This window comes from Nelusetta ayraudi, unplaced genomic scaffold (assembly GCF_046127955.1).
Source record: "Nelusetta ayraudi isolate G7.1 ecotype Tasmania unplaced genomic scaffold, CSIRO-AGI_Nayr_v1 ptg000011l, whole genome shotgun sequence".
NCBI classification, from domain to species: Eukaryota; Metazoa; Chordata; class Actinopteri; order Tetraodontiformes; family Monacanthidae; genus Nelusetta; species Nelusetta ayraudi.
Window position 1 is genome coordinate 27,429,831 of NW_027466061.1, and position 25,923 is coordinate 27,455,753.

Sequence of the window (25,923 nt, forward strand, 5' to 3'; positions counted from 1 at the left end):
GTGGAAGAGTTCAGCAGAGCGGGCGCAGTACCCAAAAACGTAACGTCACAGGGAAATAATACTGCTGAATTCAAACAGCAAAGTCGGGTGAGCAGAAAAAGGAAGGTCACTTTCAAGAATGCTTTTATTCTCAACGTACCTGCAGGATGTTAATAATCTGACAACATAAACTGACATTTAAAAAAAAAAAATGCTCACATCAAGACATATTGCAGGCGTATCGCGTGCACACATACACACACACACAGTAGTAGTCATGTTCACATTGTTTTAAAGTTTAGTTCTGGGTGCATTCGTAACATTACTGCTAAACTTAAAAATCTCAAGAAATTTACACACACACATATATATATATATATATATATATATATATATATATATGTGTGTGTGTGTGTGTGTGTTTTTTTTTCAATTGCTGAAATACATTTAAAGAACAAAAAAATCAAAGTTCACCTTCAACTGAAAGACAGAAAAACAAACCACATCCACTCCGCCTGTTGATTATTATGGCCAAGTAAGTAACTTTACACTTAGAAAAATAACAACTGGAAGTATAATTTCCCCTGAATCTAAATAGAACTGAAAGACAGGGAACTCAACCAGTTGAGAAGTTAGAACATGAAAAAAAAAAAAAACATCCTAACAAGCAACACGTTTTAAAAAAAAAAAAAAGGGCGAAAAGTTAGTCTTCTCCTCCAGTTGCATCTTTTAATTTACTCATCTGGAAAATGACTTTTAAAAAAAAATTAAACATTCACCTCAGGTTACCCCTAATGTGGTGTTTTTCACATCACACGCACAGTTCACAAAACTGCACTCTGAACATCATACCGAGAGCACAGCTGTCTACAGGGCCGAGGGGAGCGGGACAGTGAAGAATCTCTCATCAGTCGTTGGTGGGAAATGGAGACGTACACAAATCAGACGGATGAGGGAATTCTCAATATAGGCACTTGGATTGAAAACGGTTGGACAGCCCTCAGAATGACCACAAAGACACGGCAGTTCACTTTGTCTGGAAGTGAGATCAAGGAGGAGGGGAACAGACTGAAAACACACACACACACACACACACACACACACACACACACACACACACACACACACACACACAGGGAAGCTTTCGTCTCCAAAGCATAAAGCAGATCTGCTACAGAACAGAAGATGTTTAAACTTGCACACTGGGTAATGAACTAGTGTATTCACTGCCATTCACTGCTCACCACTGTGCTACCGGAGCCTCATTTTCTGACCCACACATAGAGTAATTCCATCCAGTGACGCCCCCTGTTGGCCAATGGACCCAACTGCCCTCTTGGAGGCTACAGCGGGTATTTTTGGCTGAGAACGTGGCGTTGACATGGTCGCCCTGAGTCAGCAGCGTCAGGGTGAGAAGTAAACCAGTACAATTTCGATTCGAGGCGACTTATCCCGTTAGGAGGTGTAGTGCTATTCAAAATAATCATAATAATCATGATAGTAAAGGTGCGTTTGCCTTAAAGTAGTTGTACTTTTCAACAGGATGAAGTCATTATAATGTCACACAAAAACACACATTAATAAATAACAGAAAAAGTCATTACATAAATAAATCATATTTTGAAAATAAGTTAAATTAAAAGACTGATCAGAGAAGCAGAGCCAACATTTTCATTTCTGGCTCCCAGGCCTCATTTACATACATATATATATATATTTTAAAAAAAAATGCGCACATTATTGTTATTTATTACAGGACCTGGCACCATATTTCAGTTTAAATACGGAGTATCTCTGTTGAAAAAAAAAAAATTTCAGCCAATTCAGTACCAGAGTGAATGAGGCCCCTGGATGATGTGGTGGAGGCGGGTTGGGAAGATCAGCAGGAGCGCGACTGGCAGCAACGGCTGATCACTACAGTGGGAAATACTTAGGAGTGGACGTCGGCCTTCCTGACATACATGGGTTCCCCTACTGTAAGTACCCTTTGAAACTCTACGTGTCACACTACCTCTACTCACACGTACGCTCTCTTTAAGTTTCCCACGGAACCGACATTAAAACTCAAATGACGGAGGGAGTAGAGATGATTTGTTGTTGTTCTTTGCCGTTTACAGTCTGTGCCTGCGTGGGTCGGAGCGTGGCGGCGAGGGCGGCGGCGGCAGCGTGACGGTGGTGGGCGGATCCAGGGGGTCGTCCATGGGCAGGACCAGCCGCGTGCCCCGGATGGCCACCTCCTGCTCCGCCAGGCCCAGGTCGTGGTCCTCGTCGGAGGCGCCCACGCCGGTGCTGGCGGTGGACGAGCGCTTGCGGTTGACGGTGCGAGAGCCGCTGGCGTCCGTGCTGACGGTGACGTCGGCGTACATGGAGCCCAGGCTGGCGTCGTTCAGGATGAAGTCCGAGTCGTCGTCGTGCAGCTGGCCTTCGTTCTGGTGGGCGGGGAGATGAGGTCATGAGCTCATTGGATGAGAGAAAAGTCTTTTTTTTTTTTTTTTTTTTTCTGATCCAGCACAGGTGTAAATGTCAGGGATAGTCAAAATATTTTTGTCAAAAAAATTTGGGGGGGATCTGTGAAAGAGCCCACGCATGAAGGTAAAACAAAAAAAAAAACAGTTGTGTTGGTAATAAGGATAACAATTAATTAACAATTAATCAACAATAATTTGATTATAGATTAATTGTTGATTAAGAATTTAATTGATTAAATTGAATTAGTCGCAATTATTTGAATATTTTTTTACACCTATTTTTTTTTGTTGTTAAATGGTGTGGTGTATACTCATATACCTAGAACAAGTTACTTTAAAACAACTTTAAAAAAAAAAAAGTTGAAATACGACTCATTAGAAGTCAACTTAAGGTCGGATGATAAATGTTTTGGGTGTTTTTACTGTTCTCTAATGTAAAAATGGGTCACATTGGACCCTCAACATTATTTAAGGGTTAAACATTGTGTTTCTTACACATTTTTCATTGTGAAATTTAGGTTCTCAGGGAAAAATCGCAGCTTATCAATGAATCGTTAATCGATCGATAAGGTCACTCAAAGATCGATTAATGAATAGATAACTTGCATCCCTAGTTGGTAATGTGTGTGGCGTGCTCGGATATTCTCAATACAGCAACACAACACGCATATGATGATTCTGTCCCACCACCGATCTGGAATCCAGTCCTCCAAGACTGAAATCACGCGTGATCAAACGTGATCTCGTGAAAAAACTAAATATAGCAACGTAAAGCAAAGCACAGCATAACCTCTGACAACCAATAACATACACAACAGGGAACACAGACGAGGACTTCAAAGAGAGGGAGTGACGGTGGTCTTGTGACTACTGCCATTAGAAAAAGCCTAAACTAAAAAAAGAAAAGAATGCGGGGGAAATCCAGTGTGAACACAGACTTTATAGTCTAGTGAGCAAACTGGAGGTGAGCTGTTCACCAATGAAACTAACAGCTGCTGTTATTAGCCTGCTAGCACTGAAGCCTGAATCCATCCATCTTCTATACCTGCTTCTTCCTGAGCTCAGGACACACACACACACACACACACACACACACACACACACACACACACACACACACACACACACACACACACACACACACACACACACACACACACACTTTTGCTCGTAAATACTGGACAAGTCTGAATAGTTGCAACTGTCGGCCGTCGACCCTTTTCCCAGCAGACTATCGGGACAAATTGAGCCTTAACACACCTCAGAATCTTCTGATTGGATCATCTTACAAGAAATCACATTATGTGGCGTTTGCCATCATTGATCGGGAAAAAAGACTATCATTATGTGTGTACTCTGCTTAAGTTAGTTAAAAAAATATACATCGAAAATAAAAAAAATAACAACAGATGTATACTGAAGCTGCTGATTTTGTGTGTGTGTGTGTGTGTGTGTGTGTGTGTGTGTGTGTGTTACCTCATAGGCCTGCGGGCTGGTGAGGCATCGTGCCAGCGGTCCACAGCAGGCGGGCAGCGTGGCAGTGAGGGGGGGGCCGCTGTGCGTCAGCAGGGGCTTCAGGTAGCTGCGCAGCTGTTCAGGATGTCAAACAGGTGTGAAAGGAGAGCAAAAAAAACCTCAGCCACCGTTGGAGCTCACAGGTGGGCAAACAGCGCCCTCTCTCTGGCGTTCAAAAAAGTGGAACCCAACATCCTGAAGGCAGGAGAGGCGAGCGACGCTTTAAGGATACTTCCGGTCGAAGTTGTACCAGATCCTGAAGGGCCAGGCGCTCTCGTGTTTGGTGTTCCTCCTGGCCGAGCCTTCCAACGCCACCAAGCCCTGCGGAAGCGCGACAGCCCTCAAGTTTTACACACCTGTCCGTTTGAACGCAACGGCGCAGAAGAAGCCGGCGAAAGCCCGATACTCACTGGAGCGTCTTGATCGGAGTCCACGCCCACCCTGAGGGGAGGAGAGAGCAGCGACTGAGTGGAGGCCAAAGGTCAAACAGGAAGCAGCGTGCCAGTGTTGTGTGTGTGTGTGTGTGTGTGTGTGTGTGGGCCTTACGGTATGCTCATGAAGGTCAGCATGGGCATGGTGCCGCCGCCGCAGACCCACACGGTGAAGAAGACGATGAGGAGGGTGGTGGAGAACATCATCTGGCGGGCGTAGGTCGCCGTGTCGCGGATGGAGAGGGCAAAGGTCATGGCGCCGCGCAGGCCTGGAAGAGCCAATCAAAACGAGAGGTCGTGGGCGTGGTCGCGGAAATGGGCCAAACTCGCGCTGCAGTGGTTTTTGGCCATTTGTATTATTTGCCAGTACTGCAGACGAACATCAAGGTCAGTTCCGTGACATGTTTTGCTTTTGTTTTGTTTTTTTCGCAAAAAATAAAATTTATATAAATATAATTAATATAATACGATGAATTAATTATAATTATAATTCATCATGATATGCTTTCATATCCTATTTTGGCAAAAATATATTGAATGTAATATAATTAATCATTTCGCAAAAGAAAATGCAATGCAAGTGGGATTTATTTAGCAGAGGCTCTGTCCTTGTGAACACTGCCGCCTGGTGTTCCGAGTCTGCGTGCACACTTGAGTCACCTGCAAACATCATGACGTGCTGGAAGTTGGAGCCGATCTTGTTCCTGCGGCCCAGGTTGAGCAGGAAGGACAGAGGGTAGATGTTCGCCGCTCGGCCCACAAACGCGGCCAGCTGCGGCGGGCGGGGTCGTCAAGGACAAGCACGCAACAGGACAAGGCACTATCATCTCATCTCACGTCCTTTTCTGACGCACGCAATCACATTTCCTGCGCAGCCACAATACCATCAGTAGGGCGAGTGCAACCGTCACGCAGGACACTGCAGAGGTGAGGATACAAAGGCTCCGATGATGAACAGGGGGTTGAAGACGTGCGACTGGAAGGAGAAGAGCGTCAGGCCCATGTAGGAGAAGATGAAGTTCTCCGCCAGGAAGTTGAGCAGCTCGAAAAGCTGGCGGGGGGGGAGGAAGAGCAGGGGACAAACACAGGGCGTCAGACAAAACTCGTCTGAGTGTTTTGTTTTGTTTTCCTCCTCCTGACGTCTGATTTGAGCTGTGTGCCACTTTTAAATGTTCCTCCGGCGGCCTAAAGTCACGCAGCTGTTGACTTCAGGCAGAAACGTCCAAAGATCTGCTGTGAGACGATGCTGTTAAACGCGCCTGACACACATTAGCGCGTTTGCCGCTTGTCAGACTGTGACCGGACTCCTGCCTAGAGTCAAAGAGCGGCGCTGCTCGAGTGGAAACTCAGCCTGCGGCTTTGACCACATCCGCTGGCTGGTTTCTCTGAATTGGCTCCACGCTGCCAGGAAAGAAACCAAGACTAATTCCATCACAAGTGGTGATAGCTGTACATGTTTAACGCTACATTCTTCTGGTGGGGTTTTTTTTTTTTTTTCTTATCTTATCTTGCACAATCTTAAGGCGCAGGAACGGCAAAAGCCATCCGTCTAAACTGCTCACATATGACGCTTTTTAATTACACAACGTTGTATTTTCTAAATGGGTGTAGAGGCGTCTAACACTTCTCACACTAAGATGACCTGGACCTAACAGGCGGAGAACCTTCATAGACGTTTTCTGAATGGATTAAAAAAAAACAAAAAAAACATGATTGGGTCTAGCATGAACATTTTCCCACCTGTTTGCTTCGATCCTGCGAGGCGCTGGAGAGATTGTTGAAGGTGTAGTGAGCTTGAGTGATTCCGCAGAACAGCACAGCCACCACGCCTGGACACACACACACACACACACACACACACACACACACACACACACACACACACACACACACACACACACACACACACACACACACACACAGTGAAGAAGTGGAGATAAAGTTGCATCATGGACTAAAAGTAAACTATTACATTTTCCCTGACACAACACTTTATATGATGCACAGACCTGCTCTTTATTATTGTTGTTGTTAAGGTTAAAAGCATCAAAGCTGTGAGTGTTCGTACCAGTGAAGCCGCAAGCCTCGGCCAATAGGAAGGTGCTCCAGGACATGAGGAAAAACAGGGCCGTCTCCAGCAGTGGGAAGTCCCTCAGCTTGGTGAACTTGGTCACGTGATCACAACAGAACCAGTCAAGGAGCAGAACAAGTCGGCGCACAACATAACACAAATCTGCACAAATAGCATGATGATTCCATCCAAGGGCGACACGGTGGTGCAGTGGTTAGTGCTGCCGCCTCACTGCAAGAAGGTTGTGGGTTTGATTCCTGTGTGGAGTTTGCATGTTCTCCCTGTGTCTGCGTGGGTTCTCTCCAGGTTCTCCGGCTTCCTCCCACAGTCCAAAAACATGCATGTGAGGTCAATTGGAAACTCTAAATTGTCCGTAGGTGTGCATGTGAGTGTGAATGGTTGCTTGTCTCTATGTGGCCCTGCGATGAACGGGCGACTTGTTCAGGGTGTCACCCTGCCTTCGCCCTATGACAGCTGGGATAGGCTCCAGCAGACCCCCGTGACCCTGAGCTCAGGAAGAAGCACGTATTGAAAATGGATGGATGGATGGATGGATGGATGGATTGCATCCACAGCCGCAGGGCAGCTGGTTGCTTTGCGCCCCGACGTCTCAGACGAATATTATTAACCCGCAGCTTGTTTGCCGTGACACATCACGGGTGGAAGGATATGAAAGCCGTCATGACTCCCGTCGCCACCCCGAGAGCGAAGGAGCCGCTGAAGACGCCCAGGAAGATGCCGAAGGACTTGAGCAGCGCCGTGGCGTCGAAGCTGTGGCTGTTGTCTCCTGCAGGCTGGTAGGCCACGATGGAGCTGCAGGTGGACACAGGCCGGACAGGTGAGGGAGGGAAAGAGACAGGCGGGGGGGTGGGGTGGGGTGGTTTGCTGCCTCTTGAGATTCTGAGAGCGATTCAACCTGCACAAGCTCAACATGGATGGATGGAAATCAGCTGTTGCCGTTTCCTGCATCTATTCTTTATATTTTTATTTTATTTCATTTTATTTCAAGAGGACAATGCACATTAGTTTACATTACTGTCAATGTGCCGGTGTAAGCCAGAGGCTAACTTCCTACTGCAGTCCTCCGGCCTGATGTTAAAAACCCTTTGAAACACACGGAGGACACAAAGGTCATAGTATATAAAAACAGGGATGCAGGAGACATAAAATTAAAGTAAAACCGGCAGAAAATGACACTAAATAGGAGACAAGTCAATACAGTACTACCAAAACAAATACAGACAAACAACAGGAAGACAGTAATACACAACAAAAACCATTATGTGGGTGGGTGCAGCAACGCAAAGACCAGAGCAGCGTTTTTTTGTTGGAGTTGTGCCATGATGGACTGAGAAACACAACGAACCAAAGACATACAGGGTAATAAAGTGCTACAGTGCTCATTGAAGTATCGCAGCGCTCATAGAAGATGTTGAGGTTTAGGATTTGCTGTCAGAGGTGAGTAAGTGGGACAGAGGTGCAGCAATGCAAAGACCAGAGCAGCGTTTCTTGTTGGGAGGTGTGCTACGATGGAGTCGAGAAAAGGTACAGTAGTGCAACATCACATTCGATAACAAACGATTTTGTGACCTGAGGGGTAATTTTACCATCTGTTCTCAGTTAGGACAGTAGTTTGCTACAAATCAACAGTATTAACCAAAGCATTTTCAGCCCTACTAAAGTGTTCCGTCCAAAATCATTGTAGATGCTAAACAGTAAACCCAACGAGACCGGGGACACAGGGAGCACAGCCAACATCAAGAGACATTTGGCCTGCATTGCTGTGCTAACTCCACCCACTCTTAGCTGGTACCAAGTTGCAATGGAAACACTGTGCCTTGCCGTGCCGACTGGTGCCAATTGAAGCAAACACGTCTATTGCGTTGCATTTCTGCTTACGAAGAGAGGACGATGGCCACGGCGTCGTTGAGGACACTCTCCCCAAACAGCAGCGCGTACAGGTCCACGTCCACCTTGAGCTCGTTGAATATGGCCAGCACCGTCACTGAGGTTCAGAGGAGGACAGGAGATAAATGTGAATGTGCAGGACACTGAGGAGAGGAGCAGAGAGGCATCGGATTACAAACCTGGGTCTGTGGCAGAGACGATGGCCCCGAAGTAGAGACAGTCGGTGAAGAAGAAATCTCCCCTGAGCTGCCCAACGACTTTCATGAAGGACACAAATCCGTACATGATCAACCTGGGAGGAGGAGATTGTGATCAAAGACGGGTCAGAGGAAATGAAGCAGGGGATTGGGGGGGGGGGGAGGGTCCCACCAGCAGGAGCGCTCACCCAATAACGAAGCAGGAAATGACGGTTCCCAAGAAGGCGTAGGCCAGGATGGAGCCGATGTTCCTGAAGAAATGTCTCTGTGGTGAGAAGACAAAAGGCGCCGAGGTCAGACGGAGTCTGTCGACCGCTTACTCACTAACCCACTTAAAAAAAAAACTCAAAGCTGCACATCACATCGCACCCAATTTGCAGTTAGAAAAGAAATACGCCGCAGCTGTTGTTGTTGTTGTTTTTAAACACATACATGCACACAACATGACCACCCACCCCCACCCCGCTCAGTCCAACTGAATATCTCTCACCCGTTTCAGACTGTACCCAGCGTGGAAGATGATGGGAGGCAGCAAGATGTTGAAAAACACCTCAGGATCAAAGGTCACCTGACGGGCAGAAGAGAAGTTTCTTGATAATCTGTGGCACTTGGTCTCTCTCCTCCACTCTGCCCTCAGCAGCCACTTGCCTTTCTCAGCATCTCATCGTCCTGGACCTGGTGACCTTTCCCCCGGCTGACCTCCCCCTTCAGCGTGTACTCGTAGAACCGGCCGCTGACATTGACCAACAGGGTCGCCGGACTGGCGTTGACAGCACAGCTGAGGACGACATCGCTCATGCTCGGGGGCACGTGGACGCCGAACCTCAGGATTACGCCGACCAGTAAGCCTTAAGAGTCAAGCGAGGAGTTAGAATGATTTCATCAAACCACAAATAAAACACTGCTGCGTGGCAATAACAGTTGACTTGACTACAGAAAATCTGTTTTGAAATTTTGACTGTGCAGAATTTGTTTTATGTTGGTAATCAGTTTGCTTTACATTTACTTTTTTTTCTGACAGCTTCCGTGTATTATAACCTGGTGACTCTGTGGCATTGCTGAATAATTTCACGACACTGGAAAAGAAAAACACTCTTATTCACTCTACTTATTCACTCATATTTATCATGAAACCTTGTTTTTGTCCCCTTGCAGACGTGAAAGATCTACCAAAACATCAATTTTAGCAGTAGGCTGTTAACAGAAGGCTAAATGTTGTGTTTTGTAAAGATGAGACTGGGATTCTAGGGTTTCATATCATACAAAAATATATGGCGCGTGTGCATTCATTTTCCCAACATATATCCATTCGTCAAACTTCTACACCCTCGCTTTCTCCGGCAGGAGCCAATCCAAGGGGTCATACGGCGAGGGGCGGGACTACACCCTGGACGAGTCAACAAAAATTAAAATCGAACGAAATACACAATTAAATTAGTAGAATAGATGTGTGCGTTTATGTTTTGTTTTTGTTTGTTAGTTTTAATCCATAATATATGTCGATTTGTCGCCATGGGTTCATCATGGTTTAATTTTTTGGAACAGAATGACCTATTATTCCCCAAGCAACCACAAGAAAACCCCATGGCAGTGACTGACAGCTTGTCTACTTTCAATGGAAGTTGTTGTGTTTTTCGCCACGTTGTCTCGTCAACATGAATGGCAGTACTCAAGAGACAGCCTACATATTGTACATGTTAGTTCGCAGTTAAACTTTGTTGCGCTCACGGCCAGGTTCGGTAGTTGACGGCTAGCGGCTACCTAGGTTAGCTGGCTGAGCTAGCTAACTAGCGGCGCGCGGCCCTACCGTAGATCATCGCCAGTCCCGTCTCGTGCAGGAACCGGAAGCGGCGATGTTTAAAGAGCCAGATGGTGAGGATAGTGAGCGTGAGGAGCATGATGAAGATGAGCAGGTTGGCGCTGTCCTGCCGGTGGCTCTCCTCGGCGATTCTCTCCGTGGCGACGTTGTCCATGGCGCTGTTCTCCGCTCGGCTGCTGCCCGCCACCACCAGCAGAGCCCCCAGCAAGAGCGGCAGCGGCAGCGCCTTCGACGACCCGGCGGCACAACAACGTCTCGGTGGAAGTTCCATGGCGGTTGCCCGAAAGTCGGTTACATCTGTCGTTCGCTGGTTTTGAAGGGGGAAACTGCAAATTCCTCAACACGCTCGGCTCGGGATGACAGTCTGCAGCTACTTCCGGAGCGCCGATCAAAACACAGTGACTTCCGCCCCTTATCAAAATAAATAGGCCAGAATATGTTTGTTATTCCTACAAAATAAAACTTAAAGTAGAAAATGGCCCAAAGGGAGTGTCGCGAATTCCCGAGGGTTGATGTTTCAGGGCACTGTGTTTTTTGTTTTCCTTTCTCATGCTGTTCTACCTGCTGTATGCATGTTCAGTTGCCAAAGCAGCCTGTTCCTGTACCGGAACTGCCTAAGCTGGTCTGCGACATCGAGTTAAAATTCACTGATCTCAAGATGTGACTGGACCACCTGCTTTGCCCCCACACAGAGCTGTCAGAACACTACAAGTACTAATGAAGAAGCTAGTCCTGACTAAAGCTAAGCTAATTGTCTAGTCTTGCAGGCATTATGCCTAACTCTACACGGCTACTATGGAGGCACTGTAGCACCAGTATGGACAACCGCATCATCTCAAACAAAGTGAGACCGCTGCAATCCAAAAAAAACCTGAGGTGAGGTCAGCCACCAAATGCTTCCAGCGGTTCGGCCTCAGTTTTTACCTTCTAGCAGGAATGCTCAATTTACTGGAGAGGCCAAAACAATACAACCTCAGACACCTTGTTAACTCGCTCAAAGTCAAGGCAGAAGCTCAAGGACTCTCCACAAAAATGGCACTGCAACACAGTCTCAAAGTGTCTATGTCTCCAGGAGGGAAAGACAAGTTTGTGTCTGTGAGTGTGAACATAGTAGGCACTGTGGCAGGAGCAGGCACCGCCTGAATGCCTACACTTTGAGGAAACTACACAGTCACTGTGTCAAGAGATACATCTGAGAGTGCTACACAACGTTGCCAAAAACAAAAAACTTACCTCACGTCGTGCTGTGTCCACCTAGATTTGCTGGCAAGTCTCGACGCGGACACCTTCCTCCTGGCCCTGAGAAGGTTCATTGCATGAAGAGGAACTCTTCTCTCAGACCAAGGGACTAATTTCTGACGGGCTGAGAGAGAGCTTAATAAGGCGTGTGGTCCCGGAGCTACAGGAAAGGCTGGCCGAGAACCAGGTCAAGTATCAGTTTCAACCCACCAGCAGTACCTCTTTTTGGCGGTGCTTGGGAGCATAAAATACAATCTGTCTCCAGAGAGCACTCCAGGTGGTTATCGGCACACAGTCACATTACAAAGACATCCTTCTCACCCTTCTAAACGAAGTCGAGGGCATCCTCAACGATGTCGGACATAGTGGACCCCAATTCTGTGACACCCAACATGTTAATGACGCAGCAGGACACCTAGTTGCCACAAGTGGACACCCTCACAAGAAGATGCTGGCGCCACTGGGCGCAATTCCTGAGACATCATCTGCCTGCTCTTCATGTCCAACAGAAGTGGCAGCGCCACATCGCTGACCTGGATCAGGCCACAGTTACCATGATTATCGATCCCAAGCTTTTGAGAGCACAGTGGCCAATTGGGACAGTCATCATGGCGATCATGAGTTCAGATGGTTGTATTCGGTCAGCTGAGATTCGTATCAGAGAGAAGACCTGCCTGCAGCCAGTGGCATGTCTGGTTGCTAGTTGCCATCCCAGAAAACAATGGAACTAGTTCAGAGACTCCTGCAGCACCTTTGGAAATTCAGTATTCTTTACATAAAAGCTAGGCTATTCTAGGGGTGGTTGTTGTAAATTCCCAAGGGTTGAGGTTTGAGAGCACTGTGTTTTTGTTTTCCTTTACCAGCAGGTACCTCAGCGTGCAGCTACAGTAAGTGGTCCAGATCATTCCATTGAAAGGGCCCTTGCAGCTGTGATGTGGTTCTCATGCCTTTGCTAAATTACTTACTTTCTGCAAAAGTGAGTGTCATTGATTTTCTATGCAGCTAAAAAATATTTTAGGATTACGCTCATCAGCCAGTTGGTCCATTTTCTGTCATTAAACAGCAGTGTGGATGTCCCTGTGCAGTATTTGCCTGAACTCGTTAAGTCTTGTCGATGCACAGGCTGCATATGACCAACAATGCCAAAAATAATTTGACAACAACAGGAGCAAAAAAATATATCTCAAAATATTTAATTTAAAAAAAGGTTCAGTTCAGATGAAGTAAGCCGAGGTGCCTTAACGTGCAACAACGTCAAGAAATTGTGTGGGATGGGTTTGTTCCCCCCCGTGACCCTGAGCTCGGGACTAAGCGGGTGTGGAAAATGAATGGGTTTGTTCCTCGCAAACTTGGTTGTGTTTAAGGACAGATTTTATAAATTTAGACTTCTATTCTTAATAGAACTCTAACACAAAGCAGTGTATATATTCATATTAGTAATATTCATTTTAATTGTAAACAGTTTCTAGAACTGTGCCTGAGAGTCTGTACATCATACCAAAACTTCACAAGATGCACCATCTCGATTAGTATTTTCAAAACCACTTCCTTCAGCAGGAAGCAAAAAGAACATAGAGCTCCCAAAACGATAGCAAGTGCATGCTGTGCAAACCAAACGCTCTGGTTTCTAATTCTCTGCTCAGTGTTTATGTCCGTGTCAGCAGGTAAAGTTCAGTGGGTAAAATTTCTAGCAGAAGAATATTTTCTCTTGTCACTTGCATTTCCTGAAGCTCATTTGCTTTTTCTGGCATCTGTCTCACTTTGTAAGCAAGATATGTTTTGATTTGCACCTTGACTAACAACAAAGTCTATTTATAAAGAAAATGTAAACATTGTGCCTGGTGTTTAGGTTCCAAGCAAACTTAAACACCATCTCCAAACTAAACAGGGGGAACAGACCTATTTCTCCCCTTTCTCCACAACATATCTACGTGAGCTGGGCTTTTGAAGCATTAAAGAGTGAAAGAGAGAGAGAGAGAGAGGCTCAAAGCAGTTGAGGGAGATCTTAGAGTGTGTCTGACCCTAGTTCTTGCAAGAATATCAGCTTTGTGTTTAAACAAACAGGGACAGATTTCAGTCAATTCAGTCAGTAAATTGAGATTACAGTTTAATTCTCTGTCATTAAATATGTTTTTGGACATGTTTATTTGGTGATGTGGCGTGTGATTTTTCTAATGTAAAATATGTGCTGTAGCTCACAAAAGGCTGCAAAACACTGCACTATGTTACAGATTCATATTTTGCTCTCTTTCTGACAGGAAGTAAATGTCCTTCCTCTCAGGAGCAGCAAACGCGGAAGTGAGCTGTGTAACCAAATCAACGAGATTGCAGTGAGGACATTCTGCGTTCCTGTTGTAAAATGGCGATGACACTGCTGCTGCTCCTTTGTCTCACGGGCCATGTGTTTGCCTTAAAGCCACCTGGTAAGAACACATGACAGACTTTAATTACTGACTTTACTATTATTTGCTAGAGTCACACTATTTGTGTGTTTGTATGTGTTTTCGGAATCATATCAGTGGTTGTTTTTCTTATTATTGTAACAGCAACCTGGAAAGTGTTGTTTGAGATTTGTGTCGGCGATCAACTCTGGTGCTAGTGTGGTGTCAGAAGGACTCAGTCATTTGAAATACAATACAAACAATACAAACTTTAAGCCATATCCAATATCAAGAGCAGTGCCTCCGCAAAGAAACAACGGTGTTGTTATCAGTCTGGCAGGTTGCTTCACATGCTGCCAGGACAAACAGAATTTTAAGACGAGGAAAATTTGAAAATATCGACCAACGCTTTTCTTGTTGGCTTACTGCTTGAAGAGGCTGTATCAAGAAAAAAAACAACAACTAAGTTTTGAACTGTGTCAGCTCAGCTCAGGGAGTTTTTTGTGTAAATTCCCTTTGACGCCATCACGCTGACATTTGATGTTTTCTCATGCGAAGACGGCATAGTCCTGTGTTTGTGTGTGTGTGTGTGTGTGTGTGTGTGTGTGTGTGTGTGTGTGCCTGTGCCGCCCACTGTGGCCTGCTCTCACTCTCCCCTGTGTCTCTATATATTATACTATTATTTGCTTCAGTCACACTATTTGTGTGTTTGTATGTGTTTTCGGAATCATATCAGTGGTTGTTTTTCTTATTATTGTAACAGCAACCTGGAAAGTGTTGTTTGAGATTTGTGTCAGCAATCAGCTCTGGTGCTAGTGTGGTGTCAGAAGGACTCAGCCATTTGAAATGCAACTTTAAGGCAAAAATATCAAGCGCAGTGCCTCCGGAAAGAAGTGATGGTGTTATCAGTCAGTTATCAGAAATGATTGTGTAAATTCACACAATGTGTGTGTGTGTGTGTGTGTGTGTGTGTGTGTGTGTGTGTGTGTGTGTGTGTGTGTGTGTGTGGTTTTTTTGTGTAAATTCCCTTTGACGCCATCACGCTGACATTTGATGTTTTCTCTTGCGAAGACGGCATCGTCCTGTGTGTGTGTGCCGCCCACTGTGGCCTGCTCTCACTCTCCTCTGTGTCTCTGTCAGATGTGGACTGTTTGGTGGTGCACCTACAGAGTGTGCAGTGCTGGTGGAACACGCTGGCGCCCCCGGAGGTCAATTACACCTTCTTCGGCAGGTAAAGGCTGGTGTCACGAACCCTCACCTGATCAAACGCACAAACACGCCAATGTTCTTTGCGGGTGGTTGTTTTTTTCCCTTTCGGTTGTGATCAGAGGAGACTTTAGTGGAGACATGGCTTATTTTCTATCAACACAATTTGGATGTACATAATGTCAGCGAATTAGCGATAATAATAATAATAATAATAATAATAATAATAATAATGTATTTTTTTTTAGAAAACTATGTTTTCTGAAAAACATATTGTATTTTTTACAAGTTAATGATATTTATAGGTTTTTGTTCAGCGAGATCATTTTCACATACCAACACATTTTTTTGCTGTACTGGAATGTAAAAAGCTTACGTTAGGCAATGTCAACTGGTCACGTTAGTCACGTTGCTTCTGACGTCACCATCACTAAGATTTCGAATGATTTCGGCCGCTTTATTTTAAAAACATTTTATAATGGAGAAATCAGACTGTTTAATTTGTTGAATACATATAAACAACATGAAATGGCATACATAAGCACATTCTCGCCTATTCGGAGGTGACGACGTAAAATCTCCCCGACAGAGTTTGGTCATATTCAACTTGTAGTTATAGTCAACTTTTTAAGACCTTTTTTTACGACGTGTGCGTGTACAATATTTATAGTCTACATAAGACGGTCCATCAGGCGTTTTGCCTTCAGTGGTGGACGCGTAAACGGAGTTCCGCGATTACATTGCCATGTCAACGTAGAGATTATTGACGGCTCGTATGCTTCCTGTGGCGTCTCTATCGGACGCTGTGAAATTCCTATGTAAGTCTGTGAGGTTGCCCAACTCGTCGGGAAACGACGAAAAACGGGTACCTAAGGCGTCGGAAGGTGACGATGTGGGACTCTGACCATTCAGCAGGCGGTTGACGCATTGGGATTGAGAACTCGGAGGATGATAAGGAACTTTTCAATGCAGGAAGGAGCCTGAGACTGAAGAGCTTTATCAGTTATCAGGAGGATCTTAAATTCAATTCTAGATTCAACTCGAAGCCAATGCAAAGATGCTAAGACTGGTGTAATGTGCTGTCTCCTCCCAGTTCGAGTTAGTAGACATGCAGAAGCATTTAGAATGAATTCATTCATTCATTAACTCCCTTGGGCCCACAATTATAACCTCAGTTTCAGTGGTATCAGTGGTATCTAGGTTTTGATGTCACTTAGCCAAGTATCCATTTTGACTAATTGATGTGCTTCATCAGCTTCAATTGACAGATATAACTGTGTATCGTCCGCATAACAGTGGAAACTGATGTCATGCTTTGTAATTATATCACCTAGAGGTGAAATGTAAATTTTAAAGAAAAACTGGTCCAAGAAAGGACCCTTGAGGGACTCCATGACTCACCCTCCTACTTTTCTGAAAAAGTAATTATTCGTTCAAGGTTTGAATTCAACATAAATCACCAAACAAATTCAATTACAGTACAATATAAAAAACTGTTTGATTCCCCTCTCAGCATCTTGGTGAACATAATTGATCACCATATAACATCTGTGGTAATCCACGACTTCCATCCAAATCAACGTTTGGCTGCCCTCTGGTGGCTCGGAGGACCCGCACACAACTACGTACATTATGGCTCTTACGCTCCTGCCCACAGGAATGTCATATCACATTCAACAAACAAAATATATATATCACAAAGTCTGTGTTGGTTCCAGCTGTTCAGGTTGTGTTTTCTATTCAGACGACCTGAATGTTGTTCATTTGTAAATTATAGGTTCTCCAGTTGCATTTTCTCCAATGAGTGCCCCAGCTATGTGACAGAGAACGGGACAAGGACCGGTTGTTTGCTGCCCTACAACTCAAAGACAGACCGCTTCAGCACATTTTGCACCCTCTTGCAATATGGAAACTCATCTCATAAACAGGAGCTTGAACTGAAGTCAAAGGGTGAGTTGATCAGAGTACCAGGCTGACACAGGGAGTTTGAACGCACAATGTTTTGTCTTGGGAAATGAAAGACGATGCAGATGTGTATCTTTAAAACATATTTATATGTTTTGTCATATTCTCCCGTGGACTTGTGGCATCCTATCCAGTCAAGTTAAATCCGCCAATCCACGTGACTGTCCAGATGGGATCTGACTTTAACCTCTGGTATTACTGGAACCAGACAGCCTATAACTGTGTGGAGAATGAAGTTCGCATCAGCACGAATGGCAAGAATTGGGACGTGAGTGAAAAACAAAAACATCCCTCTATAATGAAACGGTTGGTTTAAATTTTATAATGTTCCTGTTTCATTCCTGTCGTGGTTGGCAGATTTCACACATCAGCAGCGGGAGGCAGTTTTACACCATCAACATGCCGTCCCCCAGCTCCATGTACGAGATGCAGGTGCGCAGCAGGCTGGCTGACCAATGTGGCCAGTCTGTCATCTGGAGCGAGTGGAGCAATCCTGTCACCTGGGGATCCAACAATGGCACAGGTAAGATAACCCAGATGAAGCTGATTGATGACTTCAAAACTACTCTTTTTTGTTTTTGTCTTATTCTATAAGCCAGGCCCAAGTCAGGCCCAAGTCCAAGTTGTCTTATTGTATAAGACAAAAAACAAAACTTAAATTTAAATTTTAAGTACTTGGCATTTGAATTAGATCCAACAGAGGAGCATGAGCATGAAAGATGACACTCATAAAACAAGACAGAAAGAAAAGATAAGAAAAGAAAGGAAAGGAAAATAAATAAAGAAAAGAAAAGAATGTAATGAATCATGACTGTCCTGATTGAAACGTGATGGACAGAGGGCTTGTCCAATCATGAGGCTTGTCCTTTGCAGAGGGTTTGTGTGAGCTCCATGCCACATTAACATGTGGAATGATTCCAGGGGATTTGGGAAACATTTAGCCAGGTTGCAGTCCCACCCCCCGATGGAGTCTGACTTTAGAATGAGTGCAGTGCCTCCTCTCTCCACTCTCTCCACAACATCCAGACACTACTGCTCAGGTTGGTGCTCTGAACTCAGTGTGGACTCCCGTCCTCTCCGTCATCGGCCTGTGTGTCCTCATTCTGCTGGCTGTGACGCTACTGCACTATGAAAGGTGGGTTTCCACTTACATGCATTTTCCTATTTTCATCCTTGATAGGGATAAAAATCAATGTGATGTGAATTTAAGCAGCCAGTGTGTAAGAGGAACAGTGGTTGGCCTTGAGACAATGAAACAGTGGGAAGTGGGGAATCTTAGGCGTCTCTGCAAACTCAGACGGAACTAGGAGCGATCCTGTTGTTGAACATGCAAGAGTGAACGTGCACCTGCCTGCTTCCTCCCACACAGAGTCAGAATCATCCTCCTGCCTGTGGTCCCCAAGCCGTCCCCTGTTCATCACGACATACAGGTCTGTCGCATCCAGAGCTCTTTGTCATGATCCGAACTATAAAGCAAAAAACATCTGTTTACCCGAGACATACTGCAGCAGCAGCAGCTTCCTGCATCATCTCCTTATGTTGCCTTTGAGCGGCAGTTAGCTACAGATGCATCCTAATTTTGTTGCTATGTAAAGCACTCAGATAGGAATCTTGAGACTGATTAAAAAACATTTTGTCGACTTAAAGCTGGAATTAGCTTGGTTTCACAACTGCAATATATCAGTCAATTTTTAATAGCAAACCATCCAAAGTCATCTCCAAGTAATTTGCACATTCATTTACATGCAGAAAAAGCATGTTAGCCTTCTTTTCTGTTACTGAAGGGAACGCTACCATGCCGCTGATTCCCCAAGACTTAGTTAAGATGCTTTTGCTACTACCATGCTAAAATTGGTAGTCGGCTCATCAATAGAACTCAGGGTGACTGTAGCTCAGGAGGCAGAGTGGGTTGTCCAATGACTGAAAGGTTGGTGGTTCAAATCCACCGCCATCTCTGTTGTCGTGTCCTTGGGCAAGACACTTTACCTCCATTGCCTTGTACGAATGTGAGTAAATGTTGAGTGGTTGTCAGAGGGTCAGATTAACAGCCATGCTTCTGTCAGTCTGCCCCAAGGCAGCTGTGGCTCTGCCTGTAGCTTACTGTCACTGGTGTGAATGGCTTCAATGTAAAGCGCTTTGAGTGTCTACAAATGCGGTATATAAATCCAATCCTTTTTCTTTTATATAGAAATAAAACAAGTCTACTATTCTGTTCTTTTTTTCAAAACAAGGATTGGATTCAAATCTCCAAAAGCCTGAAGGAGAGTTTTAGCCAGAGCTACAATGAGCGCACCTGCCCCGTGCAGGAGTACCATCCTGTCTCCCAGACTGACGGCGGCAGCCTCCACAGCTCCACCTCCAGCCTCAGCAGCAGTGACAACTTGGACCAGTCGGGCCTCTCCAGTCCATGCTCCTCCACCTCCTCCACCTCCACTGTCCTTGAATCATCAGAGGAGCCAGAGCAGGTTTCAGTTTAGAAGGAGGAGGGAGAACAATAATACGCCCAATATCATCTCTTTTATCAAATTAGAGGAAGGCAATTGAAGGTCCCATTACAGGAAAGTGAAGTGACAATCCATTGACTTTCATCTATGTGGACTCAAATTTCTCACTATATTCCTCAAACGTAAATCTAACAATGACAGAGTCTTATTTCAACCAAGGTACTGTAGGTTTGAAACACCTGAAATTGTGGATTTTATTGTGGGATCACTCACACCTCATCTGATTTGTTGATGGAATATTAAGCAAGAATAAAGTTTCCACTGCTTTCCACATAGTTTGACTGCTGGCTAAATGCAATAATGTGGTTGAAAAAATAATTAAGCAGTAAAAGACAAAACTTTGGGTTAAAATGTTCAGCTTGAGACCTGCCAGGCCCCTGTCATTAATGAAACATTTTTTGAGGGACAATTAGCACCAGGTTAGCGGGGAACAGAATGCCAGCCAGATATATAAGTAGTTATACTTTGTACTTGGAAATGTATTGTGCTTATTTTGCTATTTAGAAACCCACAAGTTAGTGCACACTTGCTCCTCAGTGCCCTGCCATGTCTTCTCATGATGAGTGTGTTTGCATGTTTATATATATGGGGAGTATGACGCTTTGTTTCTTTGTTTTGTTTATGTTCTTTTTAATTGTTTGGCAATGTTTTTTAACTGTTGTAAATCCACCTGATTTGCATTTTAATTGCTCTATGAATAAAATTTGATTTAATTTGATTTTTGAACAGTTGTGGAGTAGTACTGACTGGTTGTATATCAAAGCTGGTTTGTTGCGCATGACCAACAATGCCAACAATAATTTATGACTGTAATAGGAGGAAAAAACCTATCTAAAATATTTCATTTTTATTTATTTTTTTAAGTTTTATTTTTAGAGCAGTGGTTTGCAGGAAAGACCAGAAAAAAGTCTTCGTACTCATTTCAGAGGAAGTGAGCCGAGGTGCACTGACTGGCAACCACGTCAGAGACTGTGTGGGACGGGGTTTGTTCCAGACAAACATTTGTGTTTTAGTGGACAGGTTTTGTAAATACTTCAGAGTTCTATTTTAAATAGAACTCCCATACAAAGCAGTGTTTACTTTCCCTTGAATGCCCCAGTTACCACCCTCCCATCTCAGAATCACCAGGGACCAAATGAGGAAGAATCCTAGGGGGACAAAGGTAAAGAAAGCCACAGGCCCCAATGCCATCAGCTCCAGGTTTCTCATGGAGTGTGCAGACCAGCGCAGTGAGGTCGTCCAGAACATGTTCAACCTGAGCCTCAGCCTGGTCACAGTGCCGATCCTGTGGAAGACCTCCTGTGTGGTGCCGGTTCCTAAGATGGCCCATCCTAGTGAACAGAGACATTACAGACTTGTCGCCTTGACCTCCCACCTCATGAAGACCATGGAGAGGATCGTCCTCGGCCACCTCTGCACGCTGGTGAGCTCTACGCTGCAGTTTGCCAATCGTCCTGGCGTAGGGGTGGATGATGCCATCATCTACAGTACCCGCTGCATCTGTCTCACCCAGAGTCCCCCGGGATCACTGTTAGGGTCATGTTTTTTGACTTCTCCAGTGTTTTCAATGCCATCTGGCCATCGCTCCTGCGGGTGAAGTTGGAGGAGTGGCCGAATGACCTGAGTGGTCGAGTGGCTGTGTGTCAGATGTGAGAACCTGCAGCATGGGGAACCCCCTTGGGAAGGTGCTCTCTCCATTCCTTTTCACCCTCTACACTGTTGGCTTCAGCTACCACCACAACCTCTGTCACCTGTAGAAGTTCTCTTATGACTCAGTCATTATTTGTTGTGTTTATCAGAGGGGGGCGAGCAGGGCTACAGAGGAGTCATCTTGTAATTTGTGGACTGGTATGAGCAGAACCACCTTCTGCTCAACACTAACAAGATCAAGTAGCTTGCTGTTGATTTCCGGAGAACTACCCACACAGTCACGGCTGTGAACATCCAGGGCTCGGACATTGAGATAATGGACACATTCAAGCACCTGGGTGCTCATAAGAGCAATAAACTGGACTGGTCTGTCAATACCACTGTCATCTACAAGAAGGGCCAGAGTCGCCTCCACCTGCTGAGGAGACTGAGGTCCTTCGGGGTCAGCAGGGCTCTATTACAGACCTTCTACAACACTGTGGTGGCCTCTTGGGGGGGGTTTCGCCATCGTGTGCTGGGGGAGTGGAGTCACAGGAGCAAGAGTGAGACTGGAGCAGACTGGACAAACTGGTAAGGAAAGTCAGCTCTGTCTTGGACTACTGCAGGTTATTTCTTCCTGCAACCATTTAGTGTTTAGCTCCAGTGCTTCCTCATGGTGGGCCTCCACACTAGGTGGAGTGTCATCATCCTGGGGACCCCTGTCAGTGTCGATGATTTTTTTATTTCTTAATTTTTTTTTAATTGATTAGTTTTTTCTTCTGTTTGCGCCACACAGTTGCTGTAATTATGCAAATTTTTCCCAATGTTATACTGCATCGTCCTCAGACAAGCCTTCCATTGGCGTCTACAGTCATCTTGGTTCGCCATACATCTGGCCAGCTCATTTGTGCTCTTGTGCCAGCATCTTTCTTTAGTACGTCCACAAAGGTAGGTGTGGGATGTCCTCTCGATCGATGCCCGTGTGTTGGTTCCCACAGTACAAGCTTTTTGGCTGGGAGTTCTTGGTGTCGGTGCCAGTGGCCAGCTATTCTCATCCTCCTTGCTGCTATCTTCTCTGATACACTTGGCAAAGCCCCGTACAGATGTACAGATGCCTACCTTACGTGGTCAAACAGCAAGCAGATGTCATCAGCGTAGTCCAGGTCCGTGAGGGTTTCCACAGGGTGTCTCGTAGACCTTCTGGGCACGATAGTGAAGCCGAGCTCCTGCTCGGGGATTAATATAAGTGTTCAGTTCTATTCCATTTGATTTGATTTGATTCAATTTTGATTGCTAACAGTTTCTAAAATTGTGCCTGAGAGTCTGTAAATCAGGCCAAAACTACACAAAAAGCACTTTAGAAAGATGCACCATTGCTCGATTAGCATTTTCAAAATCACTTCCTTGAGCAAGAAGCATAAAGAACACACAACTCCAAAAATGATAGCAAACACATCCGTGCAAACCATACACTATGGTTTCTAGTGAAATAGGTGACTCTGCATAGTATTTAGGTCCGTGCAGGTAAAGTTCAATGGGAATATTTAAGCAGATTATTTTCTCTTGTCACTTACATTTCCTGAAGCTCGTTTGTCTTTTTTTTGGCATCATCTCGCTTTATGAGCGAGATATGTTTTGATTTGCTGACAACAAAGCTGTATTTAGAGTAAGAGACAAAAGTTGATTTGCTCATAAATGTGACATTTATAATCATCTTAAAACCTGCACAGAAAGGTATATCACCTGAATCAGCCTTGAAATACTCCAATATGCAAATCTCACCTAAAAATAATACACATTTTAGGGTAAAAGCTATGTTACAAGAGACCTTTTCCATCCTCATTTTTTTTGGTGGGGGGGGGTGTACTATGTTCCAGGTTCATCCAGCAACCTGGAAAGTGTTGTTTGAGATTTGTGTCAGCAATCAACTCTGGTGCTAGTGTGGTGCCAGAAGGACTCAGCCATTTGAAATGCAACTTTAAGCCAAAAATACGAAGACTGCGTAGACCTGTGTGTGTGTGTGTGTGTGTGTGTGTGTGTGTGTGTGTGTGTGTGTGTGTGTGTGCGTGCCGCCCACTGTGGCCTGCTCTCACTCTCCTCAGTGTCTCTGCCAGATGTGGACTGTTTGGTGCTGCACCTAGAGAGTGTGCAGTGCTGGTCGAACACGTTAGGGCCCCCTATGGTCAATTACACCTTCTACAGCAGGTAAAGGCTGGTGTTACCTCACCTGATCAAACGCACAAAATGTAAATGTAATAATAACTAACCCGAACCCGAACCCGAACCCACCATTACGGGTGGGATAAATGTGGTCCCTTTAACAAGACCCAGAAAGGCTTCCAAAGAGTAGACAGCTCCAACATCACCACGGTGCAGAACATTATGGGGTGGCCGAGAAGTGCAAAACACAACGCATCAACGAAAACGGAAGTGATACCTGAAGTGCAACACACCTGCAAACGAGAAAACAACTGCAACTCAGAAAACACAACACATTGACCAAAAGGGAAATGAAACTAAACATGCTCTCCCGTCCCGTCTACGCTGCCGGTGTCTTGCCAAGGCAGTTATGCCCGATAGAATTTGTATCCCCTGGTCGTTTATTAGTTTAATCAAGGACGCCATGCTACGGACAAATTGGACATTTATTAAGAATGTTTTTATTCCGCTCTATCCGACGTGTTGTTGAAGTGTATAATAGTTTTTTCAATTACGTTACGCTACGAACACATTAGACAGTTATCCAGAATGTTTTTATTCCGCTGTCTTCTACGTGATGAAAATTATATTAGGCTATTCAGTGCACTGCATTGGCAATGTCGTGTCTATTTCCTCCTATGATTTGACAATGTTGTGCCACGTAGGCTAGACGACTACTTACACTGTGAAATCACCATGAAAAATATTGTTGTAAATGATTCTGAATTTCCTCTCCAAAAATAATCATGCAATTTTTCATCATGTACCGTTTTGTATTTATTGTGTTTTTCACTGCACAAAACCATACAGGTACTTAGACAAGGTCATGTCTAGTCACACTGGTGAATATGGAGAAGATTCTTCTCCAGTGAAATGACAATGCATTGACTTTCATCTATGTGAACTCAAATTTCTCAATATTCCTCAAACGTAAATATAACAATGAGAGAGTCGTACATGACTGAAGGTCCCGTTACAGAAAAGGGAAGTGACACACCGCTGTTTGTTTTGTTTATGTTCTTGTTATTTTTGATTGGCATTGTTTTTAACTGTTGTAAACCACCCTGAATTGCATTCCAATTGTAAGACAAGTGCTCTATAAATAAATGTCATTAAAAATATATATATATTTGATTTTTACTTGCCACAGTTGTCACTTAATACTAACCAGCTTTACATCAAAACTGTAGATGGTTTGTTGAGCATTATGTGAACATATTCTTTAAATTTCTTAATTCAATCAACCGTCACTGTAATCTTTCTCATATATTTGCTAAATACACCTTTTCTGATCAACTTTGTTTGATTATTTACTTAATATTATCCTGATTATCCTCATTTCCGGTCTTAATCAGGTTACGCGATGAACCAGTCTTTAGAGTCTAGAGTTTTGTAGTCTAAAATTTAGTGGAAGATTATTATGGAGTACCTTGGCTTTGAGGTACTGTTCAGTCCATTTTCAGCTCAGAGAAAACATACATGTAGAAAATAACATCCGTTATTGTTATTTCATTAATACTGATCACAGTTTGGTTTTGCTGCAGCTGAAAAAGAAAAAAATAAAAAATATTCAGAGTAGCAAAGCTAAAATCATCCAGATGCTCAATCCAAATTATTCTGACACAGCTTTTTAATTTTTGCAAAATGACTGACAGATATGGTGCCCCTTGCAGCAAGAAGGTTGTGGGCCTGGGAACCTTCTGTGTGGAGTTTGAATGTTCTCCCTGTATCTGCGTGGGTTCTCTCTCCAGCTTCCTCATCATCATCATCATCTCCATACTCGCTTATTCCCGAGCTCAGGGTCACGGGGGCCTATCCCAGCTGTCAAAGGGCGATGGCAGGGTGACACCCTGGACAAGTCACCAGTTCATCGCAGGGCCACAGAGAACCCACGCATACACAGGACATGCGAACTCCACACTCCAGAAACTCCCAGGCCTGGAATCGAACCCACGACCTTCTTGCTGTGACCTTCCTTCAGTGCTAACCACTGCGCCACCGTGTCGCCCCTCTCCGGTTTCCTCCCACATTCCAAAAACATTTATGCGAAGTGAATTGGAGACTCTAAATTGACCACAGGTGTGTGTGTGAGTGTGAATGGTTGTTTGCCTCCATGTGGCCCTGCGATGAACTGGCGACTCGTCCAGGGTGTCACCCTGCCATTGCCCTATGACAGCTGTGATAGACTCCAGCAGACACCCGTGACCCTGAGCTCTGGAAGGGTGGGTATTGAAAATGGATGGATGGATCAACAAATGTATTGTTTAAATAATGGCACAACATCATTTTCACATTTCAAAATCTGTACTTTCTCACGTTTACTTACGTAAAGCAGTTGAATCAGTATTTTCCTTTTTCCGAAACATTTTTATACACTGGTATCCGTATTGTAAATACTTTTGCCACCTCTGA

At 44.7% G+C, this 25,923-nt stretch overlaps 2 protein-coding genes across 2 annotated transcripts; one reads left to right on the forward strand and one right to left on the reverse strand.

The window, feature by feature from the left end:
• Nucleotides 1-106: 106 nt before the first annotated feature.
• On the reverse strand, nucleotides 107-10,821 carry LOC142885650 (sodium/hydrogen exchanger 6-like). The gene is made up of 16 exons (XM_076022323.1): nucleotides 10,377-10,821; nucleotides 9,218-9,417; nucleotides 9,060-9,137; nucleotides 8,758-8,834; nucleotides 8,552-8,664; nucleotides 8,364-8,469; nucleotides 7,136-7,277; nucleotides 6,462-6,567; nucleotides 6,134-6,222; nucleotides 5,331-5,444; nucleotides 5,054-5,165; nucleotides 4,509-4,662; nucleotides 4,373-4,403; nucleotides 4,195-4,283; nucleotides 3,924-4,029; nucleotides 107-2,408 (listed from the first exon to the last, which is right to left on the reverse strand). Exons 1-16 carry the CDS (start codon nucleotides 10,657-10,659, stop codon nucleotides 2,091-2,093), a joined length of 2,118 nt encoding a protein of 705 aa, XP_075878438.1. The 5' UTR covers nucleotides 10,660-10,821; the 3' UTR covers nucleotides 107-2,090.
• A 3,076-nt stretch (nucleotides 10,822-13,897) lies between these two features.
• Nucleotides 13,898-20,401, forward strand: LOC142885651 (cytokine receptor common subunit gamma-like). The gene is made up of 8 exons (XM_076022324.1): nucleotides 13,898-14,050; nucleotides 15,149-15,239; nucleotides 16,992-17,164; nucleotides 17,314-17,447; nucleotides 17,537-17,702; nucleotides 18,206-18,314; nucleotides 18,549-18,609; nucleotides 19,411-20,401. Exons 1-8 carry the CDS (start codon nucleotides 13,987-13,989, stop codon nucleotides 19,654-19,656), a joined length of 1,044 nt encoding a protein of 347 aa, XP_075878439.1. The 5' UTR covers nucleotides 13,898-13,986; the 3' UTR covers nucleotides 19,657-20,401.
• The last annotated feature ends 5,522 nt before the right edge of the window (nucleotides 20,402-25,923 follow it).

What these genes read in the sequence shown, in the direction of transcription:
- LOC142885650 (XM_076022323.1), bottom strand. Translation starts at nt 10,659, where the DNA reads ATGGAACTTCCACCGAGACGTTGTTGTGCCGCCGGGTCGTCGAAGGCG. An exon ending in GTGGCCATCGTCCTCTCTTC is followed by an intron (nt 7,278 to 8,363) that starts GTAAGCAGAAAT and finishes GTCCACCTGCAG; the next exon opens with CTCCATCGTGGCCTACCAGC. An exon ending in ACTCCGATCAAGACGCTCCA is followed by an intron (nt 4,284 to 4,372) that starts GTGAGTATCGGG and finishes GCGCTTCCGCAG; the next exon opens with GGCTTGGTGGCGTTGGAAGG.
- LOC142885651 (XM_076022324.1), top strand. Translation starts at nt 13,987, where the DNA reads ATGGCGATGACACTGCTGCTGCTCCTTTGTCTCACGGGCCATGTGTTT. An exon ending in GCTTGAACTGAAGTCAAAGG is followed by an intron (nt 17,165 to 17,313) that starts GTGAGTTGATCA and finishes CATCCTATCCAG; the next exon opens with TCAAGTTAAATCCGCCAATC. An exon ending in GGGATCCAACAATGGCACAG is followed by an intron (nt 17,703 to 18,205) that starts GTAAGATAACCC and finishes CACAACATCCAG; the next exon opens with ACACTACTGCTCAGGTTGGT.